At 38.1% G+C, this 25,764-nt stretch overlaps 1 protein-coding gene across 3 annotated transcripts in view; it reads left to right on the forward strand.

The window, feature by feature from the left end:
* The window catches only part of RAB27B (RAB27B, member RAS oncogene family), a 148,085-nt gene that overhangs the window by 115,969 nt on the left and 6,352 nt on the right, over positions 1-25,764 (forward strand). For 2 of the 3 annotated variants that reach the window (XM_043558884.1, XM_043558882.1), the window contains 4 exons: positions 15,379-15,550; positions 17,166-17,251; positions 21,734-21,837; positions 24,634-24,757. In XM_043558884.1, coding sequence (XP_043414819.1) covers positions 15,398-15,550; positions 17,166-17,251; positions 21,734-21,837; positions 24,634-24,757 — 467 coding nt within the window. In that variant the 5' untranslated portion in view covers positions 15,379-15,397. Of the gene's footprint in view, positions 1-11,502; positions 11,634-15,378; positions 15,551-17,165; positions 17,252-21,733; positions 21,838-24,633; positions 24,758-25,764 lie in introns of those variants that run through there. The other variant, XM_043558883.1, reaches the window with a different exon arrangement.

Here is a 25,764-nt window from a genome sequence, read left to right on the forward strand (position 1 = left end):
ACACACACACACACACACACACACACACACACACACACACACATGTTGGACTTGGTCCAGGATCCCCAAAGAGGTTCCCTCTTCAGTAATCTTACCCTAAAGCACTTAAATAAAGCCCTTTCTATCATCTCTTCAAAATCTTATGTATTTTAACTGGACATGGTCTGAAACCAAGGAAGCAGAGGTAGGTATTAAGGCCTTTGCTATCTTAAAAATCACTATTAGTAGAGTTGGAAACTATATACTCACCCACAGGGTTCTTTAATTTTATAGCTTTGTACTTAGGAGTTTTAGATTTGTTTCTTCTTTGATTCAACATGTAAGGTAACTCTGATGGTAAAGACACTGTTTCTTATACAGAGTGTTCAGGGTTTTTATTGCACAACCCAAAGTTCTCCAAGACCAGCTGTCTTTATTACAGAACCACACAAATTAGATCTAACAGGGCATTTATTCGTGTCTCCAGCATACATTTGTTGAACACCTATTTTTAGCCAGGCTCCAAAGTGAACAAAGCATGCACAGATTCTCCCCACGCAGAGCTTGCAATCTAGATGGGAAAGTGAGTGATAATAAACAAGAAGACAGATACCAGCTGGGAAGAAGGGCTAGAAAAAAAAATTAAAATAGAGTGATGCCACAGAAAGTGAATGGGAGCCTTCTTTAGTTTTGGGGGCCCTACAAGATCCCTCTGAAGAAGCAGCATTTAAACTGAGAACCGAATGATAGTAAGAAATCGGTTTGTGAGACAGGGGTGGGGAAGGGTATAGGCAGAGGAAACAGCCAGTGCAAAGACCCTAAGACAGGATGAAATGTGGCTCCTTGAAAGAAGAGAGAATAGAGAACAGTCATCCAGGTCATACAGCATTGTAAGGCAGGAAAAAGAACTCTGGGTTTTATTTTCAGTTTGATGAATCCCATTGGAAAATGTGAAGCAGGAAAATGATGTTGTCTGACTATAATTTTGAGGGAAATTTTGCTTGTTATATGGAGAAGGATGGGGGAAAGGCAAAGCTGGAGGCGTGAAGACAAGTTAGGAGACTCTTATTAGCTGTAGTGACCATGCGGTTGATTCAAATGGAGACCCTTTCAAGAGTGAAGGGGGCCACTGTTAACAGAATAGGAGTGGCAACTGGGCCTATGGTGAGAACATGGGGTGGCTTGATCCGTTATAGTTGTCTTGGTAACATAGCAGAGCCTTTATGCCGTTTCGTTTAATTCCTGCAATAAACTCTGTGTGCCCAGCACACGATAGGTGCCCAATAAATGTTTGTTGGGCGAGTGAATGCATGAACCTGGGGGAGATGAGTATCCTTGCTTTATAAATGGAGCTGTGCTTCAAATATATGGTGAAGCCAATTTTTTACTATAAAACCCATATTCTTTTCTCAAATTTTCACCTCATGCCTCAGTGTTGCTTTTTCAGTGTATCTAAATCATCTCATATATATTTCCATTTTCTTCCTTTATTTCCTTCTTTCTTCTGGGTTTAGTGTTCTCCATACAGAGGTTCTGTAAATGTGTTTGCTGTCCCAGTTTTTATCAAAGGCAGGAATCAGAGAGGCCATTGACATGTCAGGTCCCCAGGCAATTTTTTGATCTTTTCTTTGAAGCGCCCTGGGTCACATTTAATGCCTGCGCTCATGAAGCCCTCACCTGGGGAATCTGTCAGGGTTGATTTAACAAGACTGATGACAGGCTGTGCCTTAATATTCCACTGGCTCCTTGTGCAAAGATCTCCCTCCTCTGTCCTCTTCTGTCCTTCCAGGAATCAGTACCACCTTACTTCCAGGTGAGGAGACCTAGGAATCCTTTCCAAAGTATTCAGCATGCTCTTTACAGACAGAGGAGATTTTCATGTTGGATAAATTGCACCAAACTCTCAACAAAAAAGATGACTTCACTCTCCTGCTTTGAATTATGGGTATTGAAAAATGCAAATATGTGATTTTATGTAATCTGTATTGTAAATTGTACATATTTCTGGCTTACTCCATAAACATTCAAAGCAGACGTATCTTCTGACGAGATCAGGTTAAATATAAGACTGACTTTTAGGGAGTGGTATGCACAGGCCTTATGATCTTTTCACGCTTGATGAGCTTGGGTGCCTCTGTGTGTGTGCGCGCGTGCGTGCGTGCACAAGCGTGTGCATGTGTGCATGCATACATTTGTGCTCATTATGACCCTGCTGATCCTTTATAATTAATAACGGATGCAACCCAGTCAGTGTTGTTATGCTGGAGAAAAATGTTCCAGCCTACATTCTTATACTTATTCCTTGTATTTTATCCTACTCATTTGTTTTGCTTAAGACAATGTAAACCTATCTGCTAGGAGATATAGTATATTTTTGCTAATCTTTGTGATTCTTCAATAAGTAAACCTTACCTATAGTTGGATTTATGAAACTAGTTTCTGTTTTAGACCCTAGGAAAAGTCTACTCTTTCACATGATGTTGAAGGATTTTAAGGTGAATAATATCCTAGTCCCACCTTTGGCTTAATTAGGGGAAAGACAATGGACTTAATGCTAGTCTGTGTTTGTCATTGTGTAAATATGAGTGAGAAGATTAGCTGCTGCGTCACATTATCCAAGAAGAGCAGAGCCAGCTTTATGCTGAAATATAAACCCCCTAATAGTCATATATAGTGGTATATTCACCTTAATGAAGTCAACAGAAATATAGAGATAGAACAAATCTGAAACTTCTCTATTTTGTTATTAAGTGTAACTGGAAGCTTTCTGAAATTTAATATGCAAAGCACTTAGCTTTCATAATTTTTCCCTTATTGTAATAATAATAATACCTACCCATATAGGCTCAGAGTTCAGCAGGAAAACTTTCACTTTAGCCGTAATAATATAGCTGGCTAAAAGAAAGCCTTTGCTTGTTACTGGAACCTCAGGAAACAAGACAGTAAAGAAAGATATTTGGATTTTCCTTTTTAAAATTTGGTAGAAATGTTAGAGGAGGAGCATTCTTTGACGTTATGGAAGTAGATTGATTTCCCCAAATTTCTTTGAGACACACACAGACCTTCCATAAACTGGAAAGTGTCAGATATAGCAAATGTATTCTTGGTGACAGATAGCTCACTGTGATTATTTTTCCCACTAAAATGTTAACATTTTCCTTTCCGTATTTTGACTTAATGTAGTGAATTATGATATTTGTCCTTTCGTTAAAAAATACCAGAAAGTAAAATGTCAATCTGTAATGGAAAATGTGATCATGTTTTTCCTTGGGCAGGGGCGGGTGGGAGGGGGGCACCCAGGGTGGTGATTTTGCAGAGACCACATAACCCAATCTGTGTTCCTGCAGCTTGCTGCATGGTTTCCTCTCATCTTAGAACAAATCTGGGAAACTTAGGCAAAGCTAATTTCATAAGAACTGTCTTATAATAATTCTTAGTTTATAAAAAAAAACTCCAACTCATGGCATTTCTTTGCTGAGGTCATGATTCTTTCTCAGTGAGAACAGTCACTATGGATATGAACAGGCAAGAGAGGATATTCCCACATGAAAGTCCCTTTCTCGGTTAAAAAAAATGGGCAAACGCAGAATGCAGAATTCTGAGTAGCAATCTTTTTATAAGTATAATTTTGGTAAACCACACTGTTGAATATTTCATGACTTTTTTCAGCCCCAAATTGTTATTATCCAAAAAATGTTCACCAACCCTAAAGTTAAAGAGGATTATCGAAGGGAGAACTACTCTGTCCTGCTGGGCTCTGATCAAGGCACTAAGTTGCCTGTTACTCTGCTCTGACGAGGCCTGAATATTCACCTAAATAGCAGATAGCAGGGACGGGGGGGGGGGGGGGGCATAGCTGTAAACATCTTTGTGCTAATGATGACTTTTCTCACTGGGAGCAGCTGGGGGTGAAAGTTGTCAAAGACAAAATTATAAATGTTTTATATCGGAAAATGCTAGGTGGGTTTAAAACAGTGGTCAATTGATTAGGCTACTGCCAAGAAGTAAACAATAGGCTTATTAAAGCCGTAATTAGTCATTGTTGACATATTGTATTTTTAATCAGAGCTCCAGCAGGGGATAAAGTAGCTGAAATAATCTTGTGCTTTGTCAAGTAAAAGTAAAACCAGCTCTTTAAAATGTAGCTGTGCCTTTTTCCTGAGATTTCTACACCACCTTTGTTCTGAGAAATTTGGGGACTTCATTTTAAGTTACAAAGTAACCTACATGAATTGATGAATTACATTGTGGTTGTGTTATACTGTGTCATTGGTCAGAGCACTTTTTTTCTTTTTGTGGTTCTCTAGTTCTTGGCAAGAGTAGAAGGGGAATTTGTGATGACTGACTGCGTTAAGCCAGGTATTTTTACATACTTAACCAACTGCAGGTACAGACCCTAACAATCCAGGGTTAAGTAATTTGCTCACGGCCACATGGTGGCTAAATGGCTGAAACTGAACTTCGAAACACAGGGCTGTGGACTCCAACAGCTGTGTCCTACATCCCATCACGGTCAACACTTGATCTGCGGATCCAACTTGATCAGCCAAGCCCCCCAGAATGCTGCTTCTGCTTCCACCTAAGCCACGTTTGCTGTATTCAGTGGCATGGGGTAAACTTGCTGCCTGCAGGACGTGAGCACCCTGCTCATCCCAGTCTTTGTCTCTTCCCTTCCCACATCAGAGTCCAGCCCACATCTCCTCTCCTCCACAAAGCCCTCCTGGTTATTTCTGTCCCCACTCCTGCATCTCTTTATGAATTTTTCTTTTTTTTTCCTCCAAATTTTTATTTAAATTCCAGTCAGTTAACATAGAGTATAATATTAGCTTTGGGTGTGGAATTTAGTGGTGCATCACTTACAGCACCCAGTGCTCATTACAACAAATGCCCTCCTTAATCTCCATCACTTATTTCACCCATCCCCCCACCTACCTCCCCTTTAGTAACCCTCATTTGTTCTCTATACTTAAGAGTCTGTTTCTTGATTTGCCTCTTTTTCACCCCCTCTGTTTATTTGCTTTGTTTCTTAAATTCCAGATATGAGTGAAATCGTATGGTATTTGTCTTTCTCTGACTTATTTTGCTTAGCATAATACTCTTGAGCTCCATCCGTGTCTTTGCAAATGGTTAAGATTTCATTCTTTCTGATGGCTTGGTATATATATGTATATATATATTATATAATATATATATAATATATAATATATAATATATAGTATATATATAATATATATGTAATATATATTATATATACATAATATATATGCAATATATATAATATATATAATATATATGTAATATATATATAATATATTATATATATAATATATGTAATATATATTATATATAATTTATATAATATATATATTATATAATATATATATATACACACACACATTCACACACACACACACACACACACCACATCTTCTTTATCCATTCTTCAGTCGATGGACATTTGGGCTTTTTCCATAACTGGGCTCTCAGAGATAGTGCTGCTATAGAAATCGAGGTGCATGTATCCCTTCGAATTGGTATGTTTGTATCCACTGGGTAAATACCTAGTTATGCAATTTCTGGGTCATAGGGTGGTTCTATTTTTAACTTTTTGAGGAAACTGCATACTGTTTTCCAGAATGGCTGCACCAGTTTTCATTCCCAACAACAGTGTAAGAGGGTTCCTCTTTCTCTGTATCCTTGCCAATACCTGTTGTTTCCTGTGTTAATTTTAGCCAGTCTGACAGGTGTCAGGTGACATCTCATTGTAGTTTTCAGTTGCATTTCCCTGATGATGAGTGATGATGAGCATCTTTTCATGTGTCTGCTGGACATCTGTATGTCTTTGGAAAAATGTCTATTCATGCCTTCGCCCATTTTAAACTGGATTATTTATTTTGGGGGCTGTCTGAGCTTTTCACTCTCCCCTGAATACCTTTTAAATTTAGAGCCGTAGATTTTCTATTGTAGAGCTCATTTCAAATAACTTATCAGATATAAAGACTTAACAGTGATTTGTTTTCTTTCCAACCACATAAGGGTTAAGAACCACATGTAATAGCATTCTGTATTTTCTACTTTATACACATTGAAGCTTTATACACATGGAAGTTTTATACACATTGCAGAAATAAAATTCTAATCTAGAAATTTCAATTAACATAACCAGGTACGTAATACAGAAAGAACGTTTGACATAAATAAGCACTTTCTTTGGACTAATTCCATTCTTTGTAGATATAATCTTTTTCAGCATTTATTAAGCTCATAAAAATGCTTCCTGTTAAATATAATTTAAAACAACAACCAGCCAACATTCTTTTCCTAAAGAAGCCTTGGATTTTTTAATCTTTTTTTTTTTTTTTTTACTTTTGGAACTACATGGTTCTGAGTTACCTAGCATTAGATTTTAAGTGAGAAAATTGTGTTAATATGAAACTCATTCTTTTTTTATAGATATGTGAGCCCATAGATGCTATCTAACTTGGCTTCCTCACATTTCAGAGATGCAGAATTTGTGGGTAGATATTTTGATTAGTATGCCCTTTCTCAGATAATGAAGCAAAGCAGTACAAGTTTGGCAAGACTTCATCAAATCAGCAGCCAGCTGGAAAATGATCACAATTTTGCAAGATTATTAGGCCAGTGTCTGAAAACTTAGGAAAACATCTTATTAAATGCTCATCTCTTTAGCTTAAACCCATATCTTTTTTCCATGTGGAGACATTAAGGGTTGAAGCTTCAATTTACATATATACACTCAACGTTTTCCATGTGTCACATAACTTTACAAAGAAAAAAGATAGATTGACTGCTGTCATAGAGGATGGTGTGCCCTTTTTGTAATAAGGGAAAGCAACTGTCCCGTGGCTGCAGCTGGTGGGTCCACTGAGGCAGGCACCTATGGTGGGAAAGGAACCATCTTCCCAACCAGCCACTGTCTCAGGAGATGATATGTCTTCATGAATGGGGTCCACTCTGCTCTCCTGTTAGCTACAGTGTGAAACTAGGGGTTACACGCGCTGTTCAAATTAGGAATCATTCACTGGCAGTGAGGAGTCTCAGTGCTAACAGATGGTGTGGTGGTTCTCAAACTTGACTGTATATTGGAATCATCTGGAGAGCATTAAAAAAATACTAATGCTTTTGTCTCACCATCAGAAGTCAGATTTACGTGAAATAGGGTGTGGTCATCATGGAGTTTTAAAGGCAGCCAAGTTTGAGAACCATTAAGTTGGGAAAACCCATTTTTGGGTCTCACTGAATGGCTTCAGGGAAGATGTCAACCTCTGTTTGTACACTTCCTAATGTGCTGTATTGCCTTGAAGGTTTTTCTCAGTCCTGGAAGAGATATAGGTCAAAGATTCTTTCCATGAAATGTCTTTGCTGAATTTTAAGAAATTTACATTTTTTCCCCCTAAAGTCCTGGGTGAAAGGACCCACAAAAGCATTTTTTTTTAAAGTAGGACTCTCTAATAAAAAGTAAGCCCTATGGCTCCCTTATGAAGACAAACATAAAACCTTTTCAGGTCAAATACTAAATCTTCCAAAACATTTGTAAAGCTTAATTTACTTAATTCAAACATTTATGCATTGTCTTCAGTGCATGTAGTATATGTGTTTTGAGTAAGTAAATAATGTTTTGAGGACTCCTCCTAATTGTCAGGGGAGCAGTTTGTACAGTGTGTGAGGGAACAAAATGACATGTAGCTAGAAAAGCATGGTAAGGGCATGTAATAGTGTGTATCAGCAGAAGAAGGAATCCGCTAGCTATGTGCCAAGCTTTACAGATGGCAATCAATAAGAGGAAATTGCTCTCAACTGTAACAAGATCAAATTAGATAAAGGGACTCTTTTCTTGACCAATGGGTTTTTCTACTCTAGACTGAGTTGCTGAAGGAGGTTAAGAGTCTCAGACTTCTGGAATAGTTTCCTGTAGGTGTACCTCGAGGTGAAAAAAGAGGGAGAAAAACAGTTTCCAAATCTGGCTGCTCGTCATACGGAAATGGATTATGTAAATTCTGAGTTCCAGGACCTGCCTACAGAGATTCCGATTGAGCCTTTCTGGAGAGTCCTTAAGAGTTTGTACTTGTAAACACCCCAGGGAATATTGTTGCTCAGCCAGCATTGGGACCCACTGGGTTTTCTGCACACCCAACTTCTGTTGCGGTGCTGTTTCACAGGCTCCTGACCACCAGTCTGCCCTGCTGTGTCCCAGGGATTCTCGATTACTCATTCCCGATTTGTGAGCACATTTGCTCAGTAGATTGGCTAGCAGGACCCTGTCAAATAAGGAAGATTTTTATAAATAAGAAATTAATGTAAACGTGAGAATTAGGCTCATAGAGTGCATATCAGGCCCTTTCCATTCAGAAGGATGTTATTATCCAAATACACATGATTCTTACCAGTAAGTGACTTTATTGTAAACAAGGATTAATTAACACCCAGCTAGTGGAGCTCGGCTAAAAAAATTATTTTAAAAATAAATTAAATAAGTGTTATGTAAATAAACAAATAGATTTTAAAATAAATTAATCTTTTTAATTTTTTTTTTGAGAGAGAGCATGCAAGTAGGGTATAGGGGCAGAGGGGGAGAGAGAGAGAGAGAGAGAGAGAGAGAGAGAGAGAGAGAGCAAGCAGGCTCCACGCTCAGTGAAGAGCCCAGTGCAGGACTTGATCCCAAGATCCTGGGATCACGACTTGAGCCAAAATCAAGAGTCAGATGCTCAACCAATAGAGCCACCCAGGCGCCCCAATTTAAAATAAGATTTGTAAATTAAAATACGACATTCTTACTTTGTTGGGCTTTCAAAACAACTCCACTGAGTATAATTCATATACCATAAAATCTACCCTTTTAACATATACAATTCAGTGGTTTCTAGCACATTCACAAAGATATGCTACCACTATTATCTAAATCCAGAACATTTTCATTATCCCTTTCCCATCAGCAGTCACTCTCCATCCTTCCTCTCTATCCCCTGGCAAACACTAACTGAAATTCTGTCTCCATGAGTTTGCCTATTCTGGACATTACATATGTATTGAATCGCGGATTATGTGACCTTTTACATCTGGTTTCTTCTATCTAGCATATTGTCAAGGTTCATCCATGTCATAGCATGTGTTCATACTTCATCCTTTCTGTGACTCAGTGATATTCCACTGTGTGGCCATGCCACATTTTGTTTATGTAGTCACCCATTTTTTTTTTTTAATTTTTCTTTTTCAACGTTTATTTATTTTTGGGACAGAGAGAGACAGAGCATGAACGGGGGAGGGGCAGAGAGAGAGGGAGACACAGAATCGGAAACAGGCTCCAGGCTCCGAGCCATCAGCCCAGAGCCTGACGCGGGGCTCGAACTCACGGACCGCGAGATCGTGACCTGGCTGAAGTTGGACGCTTAACCGACTGCGCCACCCAGGCGCCCCTGTAGTCACCCATTAATGGACATTTGGGTTGTTTCCAGTTTGGGACTATTATGAGCATTTGTGTACGAGTTTTTGTGTGGATATCTGTTTGCATTTCTTTTGGGTATAGACCTAAGAATATTGGTAATTTATAAGCTGGCTGATCAATAAATGGGGGTATACTACTATTCCCTCAAATTGTATATATGTTTGAAATTTCTTGTAATAAGAAGTAAAGAAAATAAAAGGAAAAAAAAAACCCACACAGTTTCAAAAGTTCCCACAAAATGAAGCTAACAGGCAAAAAATGTGACTTTTGAGAAAAAAAAACCATTTAGACAAATAAAATATTTATTGCCTCAGAAGTGGGTTTAATATATGAGAATAATAAAGAATGTGAGAATAATATATCAATAGAGACAAATCAAGTTAAAGCTGACTTATGTTAGAATTTTTATCCCTTATTTTCAGGGTAAGTAAACTGAACTTCAGAGTTCAATAGCTTCTTGGTTTATCTCTATTTCACTGAATCCCTTAATCATAAAAATGGATACTTTTATCTTTTAAAATAAATGTGATTGCTCCAAAAAACACATTGTCAGCTTAAGTAAAGGCAGTTTGATCAAGTTGATATTGATTTATATTTATAATTGGGTTTGAATTTTCCATATAGGCTCACATCCATTAATTATAAATAGTCATTAAGAAGAATCAAAATGAAAATTAAAACCTTCCTAAAAGAACAAAATGCTAAAGAATACACTAAAGAAAACTTTCTGTTTGTTTGTTTGTTTTAAATTACCCCTACCTTTCTTTCCTCCAGAAAATGTGTTCTGTTTTACTGATGCGTAGATGCTATACATAGGTCCTTGAGTATCGTCTATAATTTAACCTGTAGGACAGGAGTGTGGTTATGAAAAGCAGAATTTAAAGGTCAGTCAATGAGAACCACCCATGGGCTATCACTCACACAATGAAATTTTTGCTATCAGAATTCCAGATCTCAAGATGTTCCTTCTGGAGCCCAATATAAGCCAGTCAAATAAAGATGAATGAGGAAATATTAAACATCTGTCCATTTTATGTTTGACAGCATTATTTTATTTAAAGCACCTACAAAGTGATATCACTGATACTTTGTCTACTGTTTTAAGCTTTCCAAAGTGTCTTAAGACTATTAAGTTGGTTTTCATTAGTAAGTTCAAATCACAGGGTCATAGGTTGTCATGGCATTTTTAAGATTGTTACATGGAGAAGTACAGAGAACAGTACACATGCAGAGAACATCAAAGTTTGCATGGGTAAGTCTGTCTGTGTGATAGTCATCCATACATCTCTGTAGCATTTGGTAAACTTCCCTCTAGAGAAAAGAGAGTATACCCTCAGAGCCACATAGACTATCATGCAAAATAAGAGGTGCCAATGGGAGTGTGTCAGATGGGTGAATGGATGCATTCACAGAGAAGCCTAGTTCTGAGCTGTGACGTCTTCAACTGACAAGTTTAGACGTTCTCTGCCAATACAAATCTCACTTCCAAAAATTACAGTCCCTGTGTATTTTCTGTTTTCCTGGGTTCTTTGAAACTGCTTCTTTGAAGATATAAATATTCTATTTTGATAAAGTTTTTATATTCTTGTGCAAGTTAAAATAGAAAAATGAGCTCAGGAAGTGAGACCTGGAAGGTACCATAGTTATTATTTAATCTAAATATTCACCTCACAGTTGAGGAAGCAGGGAGAATATGTCCTGAACTTGGAGGGACACCACGTCCACCAACTGCTCAAAGATTAATTACATTAATTATGGCATTTGCATGGCTCTGATACTCAACACATATGTATTGAGCTCCTAATACATGCCGACCATGGTACTGGACCCTGTGGCTCCAGTAGTGGACAAAGAATATTAAGTTCCTGAGCAAATGGAATTTATGTTGAACAAGAATGATGCATATTGGGGGATGGAGGGGAAGAAAGAGAGAAAGAAACTAGGGGCAGCCTCATTTGAGATAGTCTAAATCTGAAAATCATGTTCCTGTCAATAACCAGAGAAAATTCCCTTCCCCCATAGGATGAAAATATTTCTACTTTCTACCTATATAACTCACTTTTCATTTCAAATTATAACAAAAAACAGTCTTGGGTTTCCTTTTTAGAAACTGTCATCCCACAAATCATCTAACTTCTGTGCATGTGACTTCTCATCTGTAAACTGAGGACTAGACCACAGGATTACTTAGGTAGGTTTCCCTCTTCCTTTGAGACTCTTCATTAAGCAGAGCCTCACAAATGTTTTGAATTATTTTTCCTACTCTTCCCAGCCCCTTACCATCCCACGAAGGGCTCTGAGGATGATGCCTCAGTTCCTATATCTGAAAAGACCTCCTGGTTCTTGTGGTATAGCTTGGGATGTAGTGATAATGGTAGAGAGTCCACATGTTTCCTGAAGCACAGCAATCTTCTGGCTTTTTCTTTCCTTTTAGATCCATAGAACCAAAAACTGACAAGACCATCAATCATTGTGCAGGAATAAATACTGCTAAACTTGTCAGCTTTTTGATCCTTCCCAGATCATGTTTTTTTAGCTCAGTTCTTGGAAAAGGAAACCTTGCCAAGGCTTTAATTTTTCTTTGTGGTGTCATATTTGCCATGCCAAGGATAGAATATTGAGGTCATATGATTTTAAGACTCAGAAAATCACATGGTAATAAAAGAGGAACCAAACTATATATGAGTAGTGATATAAAAACGAGAAATAAAATTCATTTTCGAAAGAACCTTAAGAGGCAAACTATCTCATGCTGAGTTTACTTTGTCAGTTTCTTTAACTGGTCTGCTGGAGACACGAAATAAAGGTTTTCCATAGTGCCAAGCTTTGCACTCATTTTGGGTGGAATTTTTGTTAAATGCCACAAAATATGCACAACCCTTCACTTATAGAAAACAGCCAGTGTAGGCCACAGTGAAATTGATCCATGGTTAGCCAGTTCACTCTGGACTAGAACCTGGCTGAGAGGCAACTCCAGTATTGTCCCAAGTGAGTTTATGTACCAACAACAGAGACAAATTGACTGCATATCAGGAATATGTGGTAGGTCATGTAGCTGGCTACTGATGATAGCCCCATTCTACAGGTGGAAAGGCATCTCCCATGCAGTGCTCCGGTATCTTCTTCCTTATATCTAGGTCCTCCCGTTGTTATAAGATTAAGTACAAGTTCATCTTCCTCTACAAAATCTTTGCAGACCACTGCAATCCATGAAGATTACCATTTTGTGTGAACTAAAAGCACAACTATTTGACTCATTTATCAATGAAGCATGTTCCCCATCTTGTAAAATTATGTTGTAGTTTCTTCTTTAAGTTTTAAGTATACACGTGCCTTATCAGAAACTAGATGATAAATTACATTGAAGAAGTTTTCATCTTTGGGCCTGATACTGTATATTGAATATATTTAGATAGATTTGCTCAAGATGAAGCTTGTCCTAACAGTGTCACAGAAAATATTACAAAAAAACATAGCTAACTTTAAGCAAAATTTTAAAGTATGCTGCTAAATCTTCTTGACTCTGTTATTTTCATTTCTCCAGGAGCTGCAGTATCCCCCAACTTTATCTTGCATTTAGGCAGCCAGTAGCTCTAACTTGTTCCCCCTGATCAAGACTTGTGCTCGGGGAAGAATTTAGCATTGGTCACTTATATCTCAGAATAAATTTAACCTTTCCCAAGAGAATTAACCGTTTCACCCAGTAATACTGGTGAAATGATAGACTTTTTAATCCTTCAGAGGAGTTTCACATGAGCAAGTTTGGGAGAGAAAGAGAAGAACACAGAGAGATGGTGGCGTTGATATTCCCAAATAGGGGGAAATTATACTACTCTGGCAGCAATCTCCTCTAGCAACCCATTTGGCTCAGACTAGGAACAGCAACATCTTCAACTGTAAAGTCCTGGTAAGATATTCAGGACCATCAAAACTCAGAACTAACGCCTGCTTTATAGACCGTCACTGAAAACATTTTCCCATGAAGAATTTCATGTCAAGGGGCGCCTGGGTGGCGCAGTCGGTTAAGCGTCCGACTTCAGCCAGGTCACGATCTCGCGGTCCGTGAGTTCGAGCCCCACGTCAGGCTCTGGGCTGATGGCTCAGAGCCTGGAGCCTGCTTCCAATTCTGTGTCTCCCTCTCTCTCTGCCCCTCCCTCGTTCATGCTCTGTCTCTCTCTGTCCCAAAAATAAAATAAAAACGTTGAAAAAAAAATTTAAAGAATTTCATGTCAATACTTGAGATGCCCGTATCCTTTTATTAAGGAAGGCTGGCTGTTGATGGAAGCTAAGCATTTCTTCCAGAGCCATGATTATACTTTGTATATATACTAAACAAAAGCAACAACAAAAAAGAGAGAACATTTACCATCAGCCAACATTCACCGTGAGAGTCCTATTCAGTGAAGAAAGCATATTATAGAGGAGGAGAGCTTTAGCATAGAAGTAGGTACTGGCAGTTCTCAAAACACTTTAACTCAAAAACAGTTTGTTAATTAAAGAAACATCCATCAATAATAAATTTAGCAGGATTTTGCAGCAGTAAGGTTCAAATTTTAGAAAATTCTAATGTAAAAAATTTGCCGATCTTCCAAATGATGTAACGATACTGATTTGCTAAGTACCTAATTATCATCTTTATCATTATTTATCCAAAGACATGAAACCTTTTAGTTTTGATGACTAACTAAAGTGACACCATCAAAAAATAAAGTTTTGTTTGAATCGATGAACATGTGCACTATTTTCTTACAGGTAGGAAATGATTAGAATTATCTAGCAATTTTCAGATATGTCTATGGGGTAACCTGTTGTTGGAAGTTAATTTTAATCACCCCATAACTGAAGAGTATGTTTTCTGGATCTGTAAAGGTGGGAAAATATTCTTCTGTCTCATATAATAGGAGAGATACTTTTCTAGGAATATCTTTATAGGCCTTCCTTTACATGGGCTATAATAAACCCCTTCTGCAACTCATGAATCAGAGTTTTACCAAATGCCAAATCGTTTTGCTGACCTCAGGAGTGGAAATGTCGGTAAGTATGTGGTAGGTAGTAGTGTAATTCAAAGGTATTACCAGCACGGGTGTTCTTGGCATTTACTCATGGCATCACCCATAGCCATTGTAACAGAAGAAATTAAGACTGAGGCAAAGGAGGTTAGGGCAATAGAAAAAAATGGCAAATGACATTCCTTCAGGTATGTGAGATACTAGCAGAATTACCACAGCTATTCTTCTTCCTAGATTTTCTCCTTTTTCAAAGTCTGGAAAACATTCAGCAGATTTGCCAAATACAACAGATTTGCCATTGGAGAACAGAGGCTTTGGTATTTCAAAACAGAAGATTGTTAGATGCTGCTTTTGAAATGATTTCAAATCAATGTTTTTAAAGGTTGTCATCTCAGTTGTTAAATTTTTTAAATTAAAAAGGAATATTTTGCATGCACATAATAGAAAGCTCATTATGCATGATTAGATGCAAAATGTTCCCCTAGGCGTTTCTCTTCCACTACCCATATATAATTTCAATCTCTTCCTAGCCTACCTGCATCATTTTGGGCAGGCTTTTCTGTTTCCTGTGACCTTCTTCTCTTCCTAGCACCATACTCCTGGTCCCAAAGGGCACTGGCTTTAAAACAAGGGCTGTGGCTCTTTAAGTTGTACTATCACTGGGGCAGTGGCTACTGTGGGTGTCACATAATCATATAGCCTTTTGTTCCATATTAGCTGACATGACGTAAAAAGCTTTGCACTGAGTGAGATAGTAGTAGGTGTGCTTTTCCTCCTGAAGCTGCTCTGTGCAAGCTCATTCAGAATTGGCAGAATGGAAGTAATCAACTATTTTAAGCTTGCAATGTAAATTTATGTTGTGTTTTGAAGGAAGGCAAAGGGGAACCAATTTTTCCCGTAACCTACTGTTTTTCCTCTTCTATGCAGGCCTGCCGAGTCCATCACTATGACCGATGGGGACTATGACTATCTGATCAAACTCCTGGCCCTTGGAGATTCGGGGGTGGGGAAGACGACATTTCTTTATCGATACACAGACAATAAATTCAATCCCAAGTTTATCACCACTGTAGGGATAGACTTCCGGGAAAAACGTGTGGTGAGTCTTGACCCATACTGTTATGTTAACCTTGTTGTTGATCCTTCTCAGATTAAATAGAATTAAGGAGCTATGGTTACTGCATTGCAAGGAGTCTGTCTTTTTTTGCAGGAAATTCATAACCTGTCACTTTAATTCAATTTAGAATATTTTTAATTTTGTCAACCATAAATCACATTTTTGCTAAGAAAAATGTTGAGTGACACTATCACTTGTCTCCAAAAGTATATAGGACAAATAAATATTTTATGGGTCTATATGAATTCTATGAATTCTCTAGGAATCTTTCAAAACCCGAACTATCCAGGTTGCCAAAGCATTCACTCTTGATCTGAGTTACGTTTCTCAATAAGAACCAGTGGTGTTCATTTATCCACTCTTAAGAGAGAAGTTAATAAAAGGATGATTGGCAAATAGCTGGAATATGAGCTTTGTAAGTTCTTGCTGCATTTGTATTTATGTGTAGACTCAGCTATCAATCACTAGCTTATTATGAACAGAATGTGAGACCAGTCCATGCTATTTTACAAGATAAGGGAGTTTAAGTGAGAATTACAACTGCTTTCTGCTCCTATGCTAGACACTAATGACAGGAATAAAGATATTGTGACATGTGAGACATGTAGCATAGACACATAAGCTTAGCCAGATTTACTGCCACCCAAGGTATTTGTGATTGCCAACATGGCTGCGGCTTCCAATTGATGTCACAAGTCTACTCTTTTCTTTGAGAACTGGGGTGGGGGGAAGGAAATAGTGGTTGAGAAGTTAAATTCATGGTTCCTTATAAATCTTGTGCCTGATCTGAAAGTCAATACATTTTAGTGTAGTCTTGGCTTCTAACCTTGCTTCTAACCCCTCCCTTCCTGTGGCTTCACCCCTCCCAAATGCCTCCACTGATCTAGGTAGAAGTCCTTACAAAGTTTTCCCTTTAAACATTTTTACTAACACATACTTAGGAGAGCTGATTAGGTGTTAAAGTTGTTATGCTTTGCTGAAATAAGAAGTCAAAAGGCCATAATTTTGAAAATTTAAACATTAATAAAAAGGGCCTTTGGAAAAATGGCTACTAAAGGAAGACTTGAAATATCTTGTGTAAACTTAATAAGAAATTCTGTGCCTATTTTGTGGGTAGGTCATTTTGAAAGTCCACATCACAGTAAAAGATATTCAGGTATTTGTAAAGCATTTCACTGTTTTAGAAGTGCATTCACATCTGCTATTTAGGTTTGCAGGAACTCTGTAAAGTAGGAAGAGATTGTGGGTCTCAATTTGCCCTAAGACAATAAGATTCAAAGAAGTGAAATGAAGAGTTGATACTTGAACCTAGAACTTGGGCCCTCAATCTAATGTTTGCTGCCTCCATGAGGAAGTGACAGAAGGTGTCTAATTTAAGTTTGCAGTATGCCTAAATTGTGTTGAAAATCATACTTGTACTTGACATTTAAAAGTGAGAGTCTATGTGATACTTCTGGAAAAAAACAGAGCAAATATTTATTCTGCACTCTGAACTTTGATTATAGTAATTGAGAAAAAACATACTGCGTGAACCCAGAGAATTTGAATGTTGACAAAATCCAAAGTAATATCAACTGATGAAAATTGTATCTTTTAGGTTTATAATGCACAGGGACCCAATGGATCATCAGGGAAAGCATTTAAGGTGCATCTTCAGCTGTGGGACACTGCAGGACAAGAACGGTAATAGTAAATTACTTTGTTTCTAGCTACAAACAGCTTAGAAAACTTACTTTAAAGTGAATGCCATACGTGATCTTGAAAGTCAGATGATCTACAACTCTTCTCCTGGTTTCAAAATAGACATTTATATCACGAAATGAGAATAAATTGTTTATAGTTACTTGGCCATAGCTAGCATTGTGTATTTGGTATGATTTAAAAAATCAGATCTTCAAAAATCTCTGAAGATCCTTGTGTTGTCTTTGTACTTTCTAATAGGAAAAAAAATCTTCTTTAGCATTTAATTAAATTAAGGTGGGCAATTGACATTATTATAAGTGCAACCTAAAGAGGGAATTAAGGAAAGGGGGGGTAAGACCTTTCTCATTTCTTTCCATTCTTCGGCACAGCTCCTCTGTCCTGTACCACTTGACTGGCTTAGTTTTCTAAAATTTGGGTCACACCATTGCTCTCTAGCTAGAATATTTTCCTCCCTTCCCACCTTCCCTGATCCTCTCTTTTCACCAGGACTGTCTCATGTACCACCTCCTTTGTGGGAGCCTTTCTAAACACTCACTTGAAACAAATCCCCTCTTGTTATGAACTCCTATGACACTGATCCTTTTGTCCATTAAGTTAATTAATTATACACCACCTTGTAGTAAGGTAAATCTTTTATTGATTCACCTGTGGCCTTCTTACCCCAACAAAATTGTCAGCATCACCGGGGCAGAGACCATGCTTGGTTTTCTAGCATCTTCTCTGGTACAATGTCCAAGACAAGAGAAGCTCAGTAGACAGGAGTGTTGTTTAGTTAGAGCTGAAGGTACTGTTCCGTTATTTGATGAAAATATATTTCTTTGGGACCCAAGGTTTCCACGTGGTAAAGACCACAAGCTAATGAAGCTTTTCAATATCAGATTAAATAAAAAATGGCTGTGGATTGTCAGAGAAGATATTTAGAAGGCACATACCTCCAAATCCGGCATCACATGTCTTAGAATGTTTATGCTTGTAAACACTTTCGTTTTTGAAATGCGTCCAAAGTGTTCTCGCTTTCCGTGGGTGTAAACGCCAGGAGAGGTGCTGGGCCCTCTCTGTTAGCTCTTTTGACTGTGAATTCCATTTACACACATTCTTCAACACTGCTAGTTCTTCTGAAGTCGTTCCTCACAAGAATCTCTGTTCATATGTCAGTTTTGTTGTCACAAAGATGTATGTTTTATAGACCAATTTAATTCATTTTTGAAGAAGTAATATGAGAAAATGTGGTTCCCATATGTCCTCACACATGATATGTCAGCCTCGCATGATGGTAGGCTTCTCTCCTCTGCCCCCTTAAGACAGCTGCTCTATGAGGGAAGGGAGGAATACCAGGGATAGTCTTAGTAGCACTGGGGTTTTTCATCCCTTGAATGTTGCATTCTGTATATATATAAGGTGTAGCTACGCAACAAGATAAACAGTGTCTCACACCTCAACCCTGTGCCTAAAAACATCTGGCAGTATAATATAAGATAATGCTTATTGATAAAAGTGGTATCCTGGGAACAAGGGAAAATATCATACCCCTTATGTAAACCTCAAGGATACAGGACACAGCCTTAGTTCCCAGTGAGGGAGAGAGTAATAATGTGACTCTGGGATCGGTTTCTTTTGTTTGTTTTTTTATGTGGGTCTAGCTTTCCCCACCCTACTGACTCACTGGACAAAATGAGATTGGTGAGTAAAACTGGAAGTCAATTACCTTTCCCCTGGAGTAACCCTGGGAAGAATGGGAAGAGTAACTCCAGGGGAAAGGTGGATAACAACGGTGCTGGGCAGAATGGTCCAGGATATGAGCCTGTGGCAGAATAACAGTGTCCTGTCCATGTTGCTGTGGATGTAGAAATGTTTGTCCCAATGAAATCTGTACAGCAAACATGTTTTAAAATTAACTTTGTCATGTGCTATGGGCAATGAGAGGGGGATATGGCACAGTCTTGTCCTTAAATGAGACACACATACACAACTCTTTCTCTCTCTCTTTCTCTCTCTCAAAGAGAACAGAAAGCAGTTGTCTTAGCCACACTATTGTGGTTGAGTAGGAGACAATTTTATGAATACAGCTAGTCACCAAAGAGAAAGAAAACTTTTATAAAAGCTCTATAATCTCTGAGCTTCCAGCAACTGGTAGGAGCAATTCCACAAGAAAAAAAATTGAGTAAAATTTTTGGTATTTCATAGTTATCATGATTAATGCCTTACTAAAGAAATCAAATTTGGGAATAAAGTCATTAAAATACCTATTCTCCTTGCTTTGGTATTAAAAGGATTGTTGTCTATTGAAGTCATTGAAATCGTTAATAATTTTATATCCTTTACTATTCTCTTTATTTACTTACTTTTCTCTTAATTTGACAAACATTTCATGAGCAAATACTATGTTCAAGACCATGAAAATGTAATGGATAACAAGTTAGAAATACAACTTCTTTCCTGTTGGGGCTTACAAGGCTAGGGTAGCATTTGAATAGATAAGGAGCAATTGCAATATAGCCTTAGGGCAGTGTCAGGAAAACAAAGGGTGATAAGCAGGTGCACCAGGAGAAACCCATTAGCCAGATGTGGGTGTTAGGAAGGCTGCTTGGAAAAGGGATACGTCTTCTGATATATATATGGATATATAGATATACAAATATAGATATATAGATATATATACATACACACACATATACATACACACACACACACACACATACACACACTCATACATAATGTATGTATGAGGGAGTCTTAACAGGTTAAAGAGGTGGGAGATCGAGGAAGCATTAAGGCAAGGTTACCCACAGGAAGAACAGCGTGTGTGGGAGCCCAGGGGAGAGAGTGAACTTTCTAACGACTAAAAGAAGATGGTATGCCTGTGGGTAGTCAGGAGATGAAGCAGGGTAGATGAGCGAGGATCAGTTCATGCAGAGCCTGACAGCTTATGAAAGAGTTCAGTCATTATCTTAAGAGCATTGCATCATTGTTTAGATGTTTTCAGCAGAGGATTTATATAACCAGGGGAAGGAATCAGTGAAGGGGAGGGTCTCAAACAAAACTGGAGACAGGAAGCCTGTTAAGAAGGCTGTTGAAGTTATTCAGGGGAAAGATAATAGGTTCAAAACTAGGGCAGGTGGACAGAAATGAGAAGGTCAGGAGATGCTTAGTGATTGTATACAGTGGAAGGAGAAAGAACAGCTGTGGCATCACCGAGGATCATGATGCATTGACAGACGAAGAAATCAGGAGGAGGGGCCAGTTTGGGTTTAGACATGTGAAGTTAGAGTTGCCTCAGTTTCCTCCAACTGGAAACATACAACAGGTAATTGGGCATGCAGCATGAAGGGCAGGACAAATCTAGACCTGTTCATTTGGGGTCCAACACATAGGTGGTAATTGAGCCAGGGAAATGGATGAGATTACTCAGTGAGTGTATGTAGAGCGGGAAGGGGTTGAGAGTGGAACTCCAGGGAAACCAAAGAATCTAAAAATAGGCTAACATAGGAGTCCAAAAATTAGGAGGACATTTAGGATAGGAAGTGGTATTCTGTATTTCAAAGTTATGTGCCTTTCTAAAACCCTATTTCCAAATTCAATTCTGTATCAATATAGCCCAAACCTTCTCTGCCCCGTCTGTGTGGTCTCTGGTTTTGCCCATTTTTAACATTGAAGTGTATCTCAGCACACCTTCAATTTCACTGAAGGCTTTGGGTGGAGGAGGTAGGAGCCGAGGCAAAAAGTCTTTATACTGTACGTGACAGAGTATATTCTTCAAAATCCTCTACTAGAGATGAGTGTTCTTGCTTTCTGTCTCCACCTACTATGTCCCTCTGACCTTGCCTTTCTTCCCCTAATCATCTTTCTCTTTCTCCTTCCTTCAGTGGTTTTTCCCTCTTCTTCCTGAGACATGGATGTCAGACTCAAAATCAGCTCTGCCCCCAGAATGCTTCTAAAAGAGTTTTCTCACCAACATTGTTTTTTCCCTGCAAAAGAACCTCATCTCCGGCTGCTAACAAGTTGTGGTTTCCTGCATGTAATCATGGGCATTCATTTTTAGGTTACCGAGTGCCAAACTTTCTTCTAGGCGCAGACAAGGGAGATTGAAAAGTTTAAGTTAAAGTCCCCATTTGAGAGTGGCTTCTATTTTACCTGTGGACCATAAGATATCCATGAGCCAACAAGGGGCCCAACAAGTCCAAGGGGCTGTGTAAGTCAGTATGTGATTGAATGTTACAAACTCAGTGTATATAAGTGTTCTAGACCATAAAGCCAGGATGTGGTCCTAAAAAAATGTCTACAACCAGATGCCTTCCCCTAACCCTTTAACATTCTTTCTACCCACTTTCTCCTTCTGTAGGAGAATCCATAAGGGATGCCATGGAGATTTCACATTTCAAAGGAAAATAGTGTTGTGTGTATTGTCATCGTAATATGTTTGTGGGCTAACTTCCAGAACTATCCACTGTGTTTTCTTGGCAGATTCCGGAGCCTCACAACTGCATTTTTCAGAGATGCCATGGGATTCTTATTAATGTTTGACCTCACCAGTCAACAGAGCTTCTTGAATGTCAGAAACTGGATGAGTAAGTGGGATCAACTAACTTGCATTGGCCACTTTGGGCCCCAGCTTCTTTGCTTCGCGACATGAAACCAGATTGGGTTCCACAGATTAACTTTGAGAATTCATGAGTTTAGCATTTCCTGTCTTACCTTCAAAGTGATGGCCTTAATGTGGCTCACCTAAGGTGACTTGGAATTGTATCTTAGAAGAAGCCTATGTAGCTCTATCACCACCTATATTCAAGGTCATTATAGTTGCAATTGAAAGGCTATTAATTCCACTTATCCAATGAGTCTTAAAAGACTTCTTACAACTATGTAAGCTACCACATCTAACCTGGAAAGGAGACAGGGAAAAACAGCCGTGTTTTCTGAGAGGGTTCACTGACACCTAAAAATGTGTGCCCTTGTGCATGGGTTAACTAATGGATTAATTAACCAATGGATGAATTTGGTGAGAAACTGCTCCAGAGCAGACCAGCCATGTGAAGATAAGATACAGTGTGTCAATCATCTCACATGGGAATTTTACATTTTTGGAAAAAAATGTTCAAATGTAAGGAAGCTTTGAATAGAAAAATAGAAAGTTAGGTATAACATTAAGTTAAAAGTAGCCTAATCAGTTATTAAAGACAGATTGATATATGTCAGCCCAGGAAAATAGCATTTGATTTCCTTTTTTAAAAATTGATATAGCACTAAAGAGAATATTTCATTTGCATTTTTATTACAAACATGAATTTTGATCCTAATGTGTGTGTGTATATGTGTGTGTGTGTGTGTGTGTATATTTTATATATATATATATATATATATATATATATATATATATATATATATATGTTGTCCTATGGGACTAGTGATAGTCTTATCATTTCTAGATTTGTCGGGGCCGTCTATGGCCAGAGTGATATTTTTTTAAAAATTGGATCATGTTATTTCCCTGCTCAAAGTTTTTCTGGGACCTCCCAAATCACTTAGAATAAAATCCAGACTCCTTCACTCACCTGCAAGGCCATGGATATCAGGCCTTGGATTCCTGTGTAATTTACTCTCATTCTCCCCCAGCTCATTGGCCTCCAGCCAAAAGTCTCTCTTGCTGACAGGGACAAAAGGCACATTCCTACCTGTGGCTTTTTAACTTTCTGATTTTTTTCTGCCTTGATTTCTCATCTCCTGTTTATGGAGTGTGCTAGCTCTCTCATCACCTTCAAGGTTTTGTTCAAACCTAATTTATCTCTTGGAGGAAGCCTTCCCTGACCACCGTCTACACTAGTACTCCTCCTTACTTTGTATCTCCCCAATGTACATTTTATTTTCTTTTGTCACTTCTACCACCTGACATTATATTATATATTTCTTTACTTGTCATTTTGACTCTCTTCCACTAGAATGGGAGCTCTATAAAAGTGCTTCGTCTGCTCTGTTCCATTGCAGTAGTCCAAAACCCGGAATAGTGTTTGGTACAGAATAGATGCTCAAAAAATATCTATTTATTCTTATTATATATGATTTATAATTAATATATGTAACTGCTTTAAATGCAAATTCAATAATGCACTTGCTACCATGGGGGAAAATACCAACAAATTCTGACTTCGTTAATTGCTTTTCCAGTTGAGTGTTTATCTTAGAATCTGTCTCTGTTTCTGTTTATTATTGTATTTCTTTATCCAAATTTTCGTGGTATTATTAGATTCTGAGGAGATAAACAATAAGATTATTAGATTTTTTTTCAGAGAATGACTTATTCATCCCTTTTCAAGGCAGATAAAATTCTTCCTTATTTAAAAAAAAAATTCCTGAAGGATACTGTTGGGATTTAAGATAATTAATTGGCATGTCTCATAACACTTTAATTTTTAACACCCAAATAATTAGTGTTACAGGATAAGCCTTGTCTTCTTCCTTGGCAAAGTTTCATACAGCATCTCTTGAGATAGAAATTAAAGTAATCCCTGTAATTTTAAATACATAGGTTGATAGATTTCTTATTTCCTTCCTTCTTTCTTCCTTGTTCCCTCCCTTCCTCCCCCAACCCTCCAGTCCATCCTTTTTTCCTTCCCTCCTTCTCTTCTTCTCTCTTTTGAACAGAGAAAAGAGAAAAGAGAAAAACCTGTCTTAAAATTATTTCTCCATGAACTTGAACTTGTGGTGGTTCAGAAACATTCTATTCTTACAGATCATCACCTTGGACTTCAGGAGATAGAAATGTAGCAGTCTCTTAAAGGAAAGAGTAAACTTACACATTTAAAAATCCTGTTTACCTGAGTGGTTCAGTCAACTGAGTGTCCAACTCTTCATCTGGGCTCAGGCCATAATCTCACTGTTTGTGAGCGTGAGCCCCATGTCAGGTTCTGCACTGTCAGCATGGAGCCTGCTTGGGATTATCTTTCTCCCTCTCTTTCTGTCCCTCCCCACCACCCCCCTCAAAATAAATAAATAAACTTAAAAAAAATCCTGTTCTGTTATCTCTACTTTTACTTGAGGAACAAATAGTATGAAGTGGTATGTCCATTTCCCCAGATGTAGAAGAGCACTGATACGTGATCATATAGTTGCTTCATATAAATTATTATTAATGATCACAATCTGCGATTTGTGAGACGTTATCTTCATTCATTTTACCAACGAGGAAGCTGCAGTTGAGAAGCGTTGAGTAACTTGGCTAATATAACCAGTAGGCAGCCAAGCTGGAGGTGAACAATTAGTTTCGGAATTTGAAGTATGAAAAAAAAAAAGGAATTTGAAGTATGAGCAGTCATTAGACATCACTTGTTTATAACTAACGTGCTGGGTCCATCTGCTTTCTTCCTAAGGCCAACTGCAAGCAAATGCTTATTGTGAAAATCCAGATATAGTATTAATTGGCAACAAGGCAGACCTGCCAGACCAGAGGGAAGTCAATGAAAGGCAAGCCCGGGACCTGGCTGACAAATACGGGTGAGTCACTTACGTGGAGATGTCATCTAATCTTGCACACTGCTGCTTAGTAATGGAGCAGGGATATGAGGCTGATACCAGGAGGACGCCCCTTGAATCAATACTGGCACATGAATGAAAAAGATCTTTCAGGGGAATGTATGGGATCTTTCAAACCAATTACTTAATAGTAATAGCAGCTAACATTTGCTGGGTAATTATTATGTGCTAACAACTGTCCCTAGACTTTAACTCATTTAACCCTTCATTACCATATGTAGGAGATCAGGAGTCATCCCATTTTAGATACAAAGAATTGAGGCATGGAAAGATTAAGTAACCAATGGACGGTCCGGTAGCTGCTAAGTAGCAGAGTTTGAATTCAACTCAGGCAGTCTGAGATCAGAGGTCATGATCTTCAACACTATATTCTACTGCCTTTCAACTAATAGTTGTAAAACTCTAAGAAATAATACCTAACATGGACATAATGTAATCCTCATTGAAGCTGAGCTTAAATGGCAGATTACAAAAATGTTAAATACCCCCCTGTGATTATAAATTGAGTTCCACCACAGACTTCAAATTTAAAACAGTTTCATCTTCTCTGCCAATTTTTTACTGAAGAATTAATTCTCCTTGAGGGCTTTGAAAATATGTCTTCTTGAAACTTTTGATTCCGAATAAATATAGACTTACTTATTTACATGTATATCCTATTCAGTGCCCGCTTAATTTCTAAGTCCTATTTCCAGATAATTGATTAAAAGGGAAATGATATTTTAATGGTAATATTTACCACTAGTTTAGGTATTTCTACCCTCTTTTTTTTTTTTTGAAACAGTGGTAATGCATTAGCTTCAAATTCCTGAGTACCTCCTGTATCCATTTCCTTGTCCATAAAATTGGTGATATCCATAGGAAAAAGCAGCCCACCAGCTTTTACTCACTGAGAAAAAACAAGGATGCTTTCCAACTCAGCCGGCAAAATCTTGATTATTTCACAGTCTCTCAGCCAGCCATGCTTT

This window comes from Prionailurus bengalensis, chromosome D3, assembly GCF_016509475.1.
Source record: "Prionailurus bengalensis isolate Pbe53 chromosome D3, Fcat_Pben_1.1_paternal_pri, whole genome shotgun sequence".
In the NCBI taxonomy this organism is placed as follows: domain Eukaryota; kingdom Metazoa; phylum Chordata; class Mammalia; order Carnivora; family Felidae; genus Prionailurus; species Prionailurus bengalensis.